We start from the raw sequence: 8,226 nt of genomic DNA, 5'->3' as shown, positions 1-8,226 counted from the left end.
GTAGCGGGAGGGGAAGAATGAAGCGGGGGAAATCGGAGGGGTAGACGAACCATGAGAGACGATGGACTCTGAAAAACAAACAGGGTTCTAGAGGGGAGGGGGGTGGGAGGATGGGTTAGCCTGGTGGTGGGTATTGAGGAGGGCACGTTCTGCATGGAGCACTGGGTGTTATGCACAAACAATGAATCATGGAACACTTTATCTAAAACTAATGATGTAATGTATGGGGATTAACATAAGAATATAAATAAATAAATAAATAAATAAATAAACAAGAACAGCCAAAATACCCTAGAATAAAGATTTAAAAAAATTGGCAAACCTTTATGAAGAAACTTACAGCGCTTTTATAGGAAGATATAATAAAGAATAACTAGAAAGTCACCCCATGTTCCTGGATGAGAAGACTCAATACTGCAAATATATTAACTCTTTCCCATTTGTTCGACTTAAAGTAATTCAAGCTACAGTTATTGAATCATTGTGATATCAGCACAGAAACAGATGTGTTAATCAACTCTAAAATCCAATTAACAACGTTGTGGAAGAATTTAGTTTATAGCAAAAGTGGCACTTCAAGTACGTGGCTTGAAACAACTGGCAGTACATTAGGAAAAACACATACTTCTCCCTCACAAGAGACAAAAAAACAACTTCCAGTTGGATTAAAGATTTAAACCAAAGTGACCATTAAAGAAGTATTTCCATATGGGAATAGGAAAGGAAGCCTTGCCTAACATGCCACTAAGTTCCAACATCATAATAAAAAGTAGGGACATGGTTCACTAAGTAAGAAACAAAAATGTCTGCAAAAGAATAGCCACCAGAAAAGGGGCGCCTGGGTGGCTCAGTCAGTTAAGCGTCTGCCTTCGGCTCAGGTCATGATCCCGGGGTCCTGGGATCGAGCCCCGCATCGGGCTCCCTGCTCAGCGGGGACCCTGCTTCTCCCTCTCCCTCTGCCTGCCGCTCTGCCTGCTTGTGTTCTCTCTGTCAAATAAATAAATATTTTTTTTAAAAAAAAATAATAGCCACCAGAAAGAAAAGGAAAATGATAAACCTCAGAGGAAAATATTTAAAATATATGTGATAGTCAAAGAAAGCAATATCTTAATTTAAAAACAAAACAACAGATTTCCGAAAAAATAGTATGCATGTATCCGTTAATGTTAAATATAAAAATGTATCAAAACAGTCAAAAATAAATTAGATGATGATGATGATTAGTGGGTTTTTTATGGGTTGGTAAAAATAAAGAGACTTTTACTGCTGTATTGTTTGAATTACTACAGCAATTACATGCCATAAGAAAAATATATATAAATATTCTCATTTTGAAGAACAACAGTGAGTAAAAGAGGAGTCCTTCAGAGGAGAACTTCAATACTAAAGAAGGAGCATTCTGAATCAGTGAGTGCTTGATGCTCTCCAGCTTGTGGAATATTTACAAACTCTGCAGTGACCTAAGAAATTGGATGATTCAAATCCTGGTGACTTTCCCGTCTGTGATGCTAACCTGTACAAAGCTATGACAGTAGATTCGCCAGTCAGTGAAAGTAGTCATGAAGTCTAAAAACTTGTGTTAAAAGAAATGGACAGTAGTCCCATTTCTCCGTCCCACGGATCAAGCTTCTCGCTGCTCATTGTGTTCCGCCCTCAAGGTTTTGTCAAACTATCAAGGAAGAGCTAAAAATGCCTGCGATGTTTTATATTACCTGCTGCAGTTGTCATTGTTATTCTCTGCATAAAAATAGACAACAAAGAGGGCGGGGAGGGACCGAGGCGGAAGAGCAGGCAAAGAAGGAAAAGATTCTCTCCTCTTAAAAGTTTCCAAATAGGTTTTAGCAAGTCCCTGAAGAGAGAGTATATGAAAAGAAAAGGTCTGGGACCGCAGAAGCCAACATTAATGCCATAAATTGGGAAGAATGCCCGGGGTGGTAGGAGGTTCCCTCCTAGATTTGCTGGAGTGTCCACAGGCTGCAGGAGGGCAGAGTCTGAAGGAAAGCAAGCCAATTAGCCAGAGTCCCTGCTGGAAGGTGAGGGGTGATGGAATGTGGTGATGAGAAGACTCTCAGTTAATTGGGAATCCAAGGGCTTGCTGCCCAGGTAGGTAAGGTCTAAGAGCTGCTCCCCACATGACAACAAAGTGACAGCACGACAGGAGGGGTGGCAGCGTGCCGTGTTGGCCAGAGGCCTGAGACAGCCTCTCGAGCCTCCCACGGCCTCAGAATGGCATGAGGGGGCAGGGGAAAGTTTTCCTCCCCTCAAGAGGGCTACAAAAGTGGCTGAGAGAGAACGAGAGTGCCCGAAGGGGCCTTGAGTTTCCAAGGGGAGTGTGTGAACTGATGACCAAAGACAGAAAACAAACATTAGCGGCAGGTGCCACCTTAAAGAGATGACCATCACAAGTCAGATCTCCCCACACACACAGACACCACCCCTACGCCACATAGAAACAGGGGAAGGGGTAAATCCTGAGTTAACTGAGGAAACCTGGCATTGACTAGATTAATCCTCAGATACCAGGTAAAATGGGACTCAAAGAGAGAGTTGTGGTATCACTTAAGTTTTCCATTTCTGTAGGTCTAAATGTGTGGGCTGTGCAGAATGAACCCATCATGCCTGCTTTACAGGATTGTTTTAACGTGACAAGGTGAGAACAAGATGGGGGAGGCCCCATATACACCCCTCCAACTATCAGATGCTTGTTGTCATTCCTACAGCTCAGGATTTCATTGCCCAGTCTCTTTCGGCTCCACTAGTTACTATACACAAGGGGTGCCGCCATGTGGCCAAGTTTATTCAGCTTATTTTTATCGTGAGCAAGAATATTCCAACCCATTACCTCAGAATTAACATATTTCACTTTCCCACATTATATAAACAATGTGACCAGTGCTCTTAATTCAGTGACTCCACCTGTAACACACGACAGTCTCTCTAAGCTGCTAAGGCACACTGAAGATTTCCTTTATACAGGAGGATACATGATTCAACAAAGCATTTTTCTCAGGAGCTACAGTCAAGTTTTGCTACTTGCTTGTCAAATCCAATTTGACTGCACTGGGTTAAAATAAACTCCACTAACTACCCGTCTTCACCTCTGCCAATCACCCCAGAAGGACATCGACTGTTTTTCCTTTAGAGTTATACCACCAGGAGCAAGAAAGTAATTCTCATTAATGTATTTATCACACTGAGGGTGCAATTGCTTATCTGCGGCATGCTAAGTATTTTGCATGACGACTTAATTTAAATTTGGCGACTATCCCCATCTTATAGATTAGGAAACTGAGTCTCAGGTTAAGTTATAGTAAGGGCGCAGAGTACGTGGCAATGCTTGTATTTAATCCAAGTTTGACTTCTTTTCATTCTACCACGACACCCTACTAATGAGAATATATACACTTATCGCAGCTTGTATTTTTAAAAATTCTTGTCGAGGAACTCAAGATCCAGGATGACAAGTCATTCGACCACCCCTCCCCCTCTCATCTCCTACCCACTCTACCGCACACCCTTCCTCTGCCACACTCACTCACATCCATTCCCTAAACCCCCACCTGCCTGCTCTCCAGCCTTTACAGAAGCTGTTCCCTCTGCCTAGAGTGTCCCAGCCTTCCTCCCCACTTACAGAATTCCAACCCGTCCTACATCAGGGGGGACTGAAAGCTTTGCTCCCTCTCCCAAGGAGAATTAGCAGCCTCCAGTCCAACTTCCGCAACTTAGTTTATCTTTCCACCACAGCCCACACATACCACTTGGGATTGGCGTCTGTCTGCACATGCCTCTGTAACCACTTCCAGAAAGAACCCCTCAGAGCCAGGGCCCAGGGCCTGCATCCTAGCATCCCTGCACTGTGAAGAGTTCAACAAACACTTGCTGAGTTAATGGATGAATTTCATTTTAAATCAAGGTCTATACTTTTCATGTTCCAGGCTATGAATGAAGTGTAGGTAGGTAGTACTGTGAAGTACACTGGCTCTCACCAAATGACGTTTTTATGGGTTAAAAATTTTTAATTTTTATGACTGTGGTTAAATAGTCATAACATAAAATTTACCATTTTAACTGTACATGTTTAAGTGTACAATTCTGTGGTATTAAGTATATTCATTGTTGTGTAATAATTATCACTATCCATTTCCAGAACTTTTTCATCTTCCCCGACTGAAACCCTGTACCCATTTCACACTAACTCCCCATTCCTCCCTCCCCCTTCCCCCTCTACCCCTCACCCCTCAAATCACTATTCTAATTTGTCTCTATAAATCTGACTACTCTAGGTACCTCATATAAGTGTAATCATATAATATTTGCTCTTTTATGACTGGCTTATTCACTTAGCATAAAGTCTTCTAGGTTCATCCATGGTCTAGCATGTGTCAGAATTTTCTTCCTTTTTAAGGCTGAACATACCACATTTTATGCATGCATTCAACTAGCGATGGATTTTAAGAATAACCAGGAAGGAGAAAGGTTTCACTCACCCAAAGCCAGTTTTTCCCGAAACCCCGCCCGGTCTCATCATAGGCTCAGCCCAAGCCAGGGATGGCCCCGCCTCCCTCCCTGCCAATCAATCGCTGCTCGCGCCTGCGCAAGTAACGCCCAGAGCCCGGCGCCAGCCATTGCCCCGAGGCTGTCCCGGGCGGTTAAGTCCGGCCGAAGCCTTTCCTTCACTGGCCCGCCCACCATGACGATCACCTACAGCTGTATTGCTAATGGCCGAGCGGTCCTAGCAGAGCTGGCCCTGACCGGCGGCTCCTATCAGGTACCCCTGGGTCCTGACCCCCACCTCGGCAGGCCCCGCCTCTTCAACGGTGGCGCCTGCCGGGCCCGCCCCTCAGGACGCGGCGCAGCCGGGCGGTCGGGAGCAGGCCGCGGGGGCGAGAGGCCCCGCCCCGCGAGAGGCTAGCTTCTGTGAGCCGCGGAGCCTGCGAGCGGGTGAATCCCGACCGCGGGGCCGCACGTGCGCCGCCTGGGGGTTAGGGTTGGTGGTGCATGCGACCCCTTTGGAGGAGATCCTTAAATAGTTTAACTCCCCTGAGGAGAAATGACTTTCAGTTCAGCACACATTTATTGAACATGTGTTAGTTGCATCATCCCGGGGTAAAGGTGTAGGGGATGCAGCCATGAAGAAAAGACGGGACCTGCACTTGCCCCTTGATGAGCTCGTTGTCTCTTTATGACCAAGGGCTATATACAGTTTGTCCTACAGTTGTAAAAGCCTTCCAGTGGAGATACGTTGAGATTGCTCCTGTAGCATTCAGGATGGTGGCTGCTTGCTGACCACAGCAGAGGTGATGTTAGGGTGGTTGGCTTGGAAGCCTTGTAAGAGTTAGTCTTAGCCTGAGACAGGAAAGAGAAATGGGGACTCCACTCAGATGGAACAGCACGGTGTGTTTGGGGAACCCCAAGAACCTCAGTGTGGCTAGAACACAGGGTCACAGTATGTAGGGCTAAAGATTAGGTCACGAAAGCGGACAGAGAATAATTAATGAAGAGTCCTATACTGTTTGTTTTCTTATTGTAGGGAAACTGGAGAGCAATTAAATAGAGGAATAGCAGGATCTGATTCATCTTTGGAAAACTTGGTTTGGTTATAATATGGAAGGTGAATTGGAGGGGAGAGAACCAGTTAAGATGGCATTGTTGTAGATTCTGTAGGAGATTGAAGGGTGTGAGCAAAGGGCAGTGAGGGTTCAGATGGAAAGGAGGGGTCAGATCCTAAAGAGATTGTAAAACTAAGGGAACTGGGTCATGCCCAGAATGATTCTCAATTTTTTTTCAATCTTGTTTCCCCAGAATTATTAAGACATAATTCACATATGACGGTGTATAAATTTAAGGTGTACGACATGATAATTTGTCAGTTTTTTTCCTCAGGTGGCATTAAACCAGATTGAAACTACAGATGGAGGAGCAGGATTGTGAGGGAGGAAGTCAGAGGGAATGCAAGGGAGGAGAGTATAGTCTGGGACAGGTTGAATTTTGCTGCCTCTTGGAAGTGGCCAATCTATTTGTGTCTTTCTTCCTCCACCTTATTCCCAAAAGATTTAAGTCAACAAAGTGTCCAATAGGTAGCACTCAGAGGGTCATGGCTAACAGTTGAAGCTAGTAGAAGAGGGTAGAAAAGAAAAGTATGAGAGTGAGGAGAGAAGAGGACCAAAAGGCAGAACACTGTTTAGGAGCAGGTTAGAGAAGTGGGACCCCAAATGAGAGCTGTGGTGTCCTGAAAGCCAAGAGAAGAAAGTTACAAGAATGTTTTATGCCCCAAAGAAGTTGAACAAGATCTAAAAGGTGCTCATTGGACTCTACAATTAGAAGATGATTGGTGGGGGTACCTGGGTGGCTCTGCCTTCGCCTCAGGTTATTTTTTTTTTTTAAAGATTTTATTTATTTATTTATTTGACAGAGAGAGAGAGACAGCGAGAGCAGGAACACAAGCAAGGGGAATGGGAGAGGGAGAAGCAGGCTTCCCGCCGAGCAGGGAGCCCAATGTGGGACTCGATCCCAGGACCCCGGGATCATGACCGGAGCCGAAGGCAGACGCTTAACGACTGAGCCACCCAGGCGCCCTCGCCTCAGGTTATGATCTTGGGGTCCTGGGATCGAGCCCCACATCGAGCCCCACATCGGGCTCCCTGCTCAGTGGGGAGTCTGCTTCTCCCTCTCCGTCTCCCACCTGGTCCTGCTCTCTGTCTTGCTCATACTCTCTCTCTCTCAAATAAAATAAATTAAAATCTTAAAAAAAAAAAAAAAAGATGATTGGTGACCTTACAGGTAGCAGTTTGGAAGAAGTGGTAGAGGCAGAAACCAGATTGCTTGAGGCCAACTGAATGGGAGATGAGGAAGTCAGGAGAGTGAAGTTAGACATTCTAAGAATTTAGAAAGGGAGTGGGATGGGGTGAAAGCTGAAGAGGCATGGTGCAGGAAGGGGTCTCATTTTTCAGAACAGGGAAGATTTTCAGCGTATGTAGGCTATTGGGAAGCGTCTGACTTGGTTCCGGCTCAGGTCTAGAGGTTGTGGGATCGAGCCCTGCCTCGGGCTCCACACTCAATGCAGTGTGCTTCAGATTCTTTCTCCTCTTCCTCTGCCCCTTCCCACTCATGCGCTTTCTCTATCTCTCTCCGCTCTCACTCTCTCTCAAAGAAGGAGGGAGAGGGAGATCAAATCTCATGGGTTGTGAGATCAAGCCCCACGTGGGGCTCGTGCTCAGTGGGGCATCTGCTTGAGATTCTCTCCCCCTGCCCCTTCACCCACCCCAAACACATGTGCTCGCTCCCTCTCGCTCTCTTGCTCTCTCTCAAATAAATAAATAAATCTTAAAAAAAAAAAAAAAAGGAATATGGCTATTCAAGTCTTCCTAGGTAACTTTCAGGTTCCTTTCACACTTCTAAAGTAAGTTAATAGGACTCCATACAATTAACCATATTTAAGATATTCTGAATAATCGTCAACACCTTGCACATTTTCCCCCAGAGGATGAGCCTTACAAGAAACAGAAATAAGAGACCTTGACAATTATTTGTTTCATAGAAAGAAATCAGTGAATAATATTGAATAAAAATTGTTATCTTAATCAAAATGAAGAATGCAGAAAGAAAGAAAGAAAAAGAAAGTAAGAAAGAAAGAAAAAGAAAGCTTAGGATATTCAGAGAATAAGGGCTGAATGCTTTTTTTTTTAAGATTTATTTTTATTTTAGAGAGAGAGCACACATTGGGGAGGGACAAAGGGAGAGAGAAAATCTCAAGCAGACTCCCCGCTGAGCATGGAACCTCCACCCGCACCGCTCAGCACAAGGCTCAATCTCGTGACCCTGAGATCATGACCTGAGCCGAAATCAAGAGTTGGACACTCAACCATGAGCCACTCAGGCGCCCCAAGGGCTGAGTACTTTTAATCCATCAACATTTTTAGGTATAGTTTCAGTGACTAGAAGTCACTGAAAAGATGTTTGATTAGATAGTGCTTCCCAGCCTTAAAGCCAGATGTAAGATGTGACTGTAAGAATAAGACTGATTAGTGCAGGGCGCCTGGGTGGCTCAGTTGGTTAAGCGACTGCCTTCGGCTCAGGTCATGATCCTGGAGTCCCGGGATCGAGTCCCACATCGGGCTCCCTGCTCAGCAGGGGGTCTGCTTCTCCCTCTGCCCTCTTCCCTCTCGTGCTCTCTGTCTCTCATTCTCTCTCTCTCAAATAAATAAATAAAATCTTTAAAAAAAAAAA

General features: G+C 45.0%; 1 protein-coding gene across 2 annotated transcripts in view; it reads left to right on the top strand.

Annotated features, from left to right (window-relative positions):
• The first annotated feature begins 4,630 nt into the window (after window positions 1-4,630).
• The window catches only part of LOC145720345 (vesicle-associated membrane protein 7B-like), a 7,431-nt gene continuing 3,835 nt past the window's right edge, over window positions 4,631-8,226 (top strand). Inside the window, exon 1 of one of the 2 annotated variants that reach the window (XR_014143262.1) lies at window positions 4,631-4,768. Coding sequence is in view for 1 of the 2 variants with exons in the window: in XM_081813074.1 (XP_081669200.1) it covers window positions 4,691-4,768 (78 nt within the window). In the remaining variant the exon portion in view is untranslated. The remainder of the gene's footprint in view (window positions 4,769-8,226) is intronic. The other variant, XM_081813074.1, reaches the window with a different exon arrangement.

Source organism: Leptonychotes weddellii, chromosome 2 (genome assembly GCF_054177405.1).
Source record: "Leptonychotes weddellii isolate Sample4059 chromosome 2, ASM5417740v2, whole genome shotgun sequence".
NCBI classification, from domain to species: Eukaryota; Metazoa; Chordata; class Mammalia; order Carnivora; family Phocidae; genus Leptonychotes; species Leptonychotes weddellii.
This window is presented reverse-complemented; position numbering and strand designations above follow the sequence as displayed.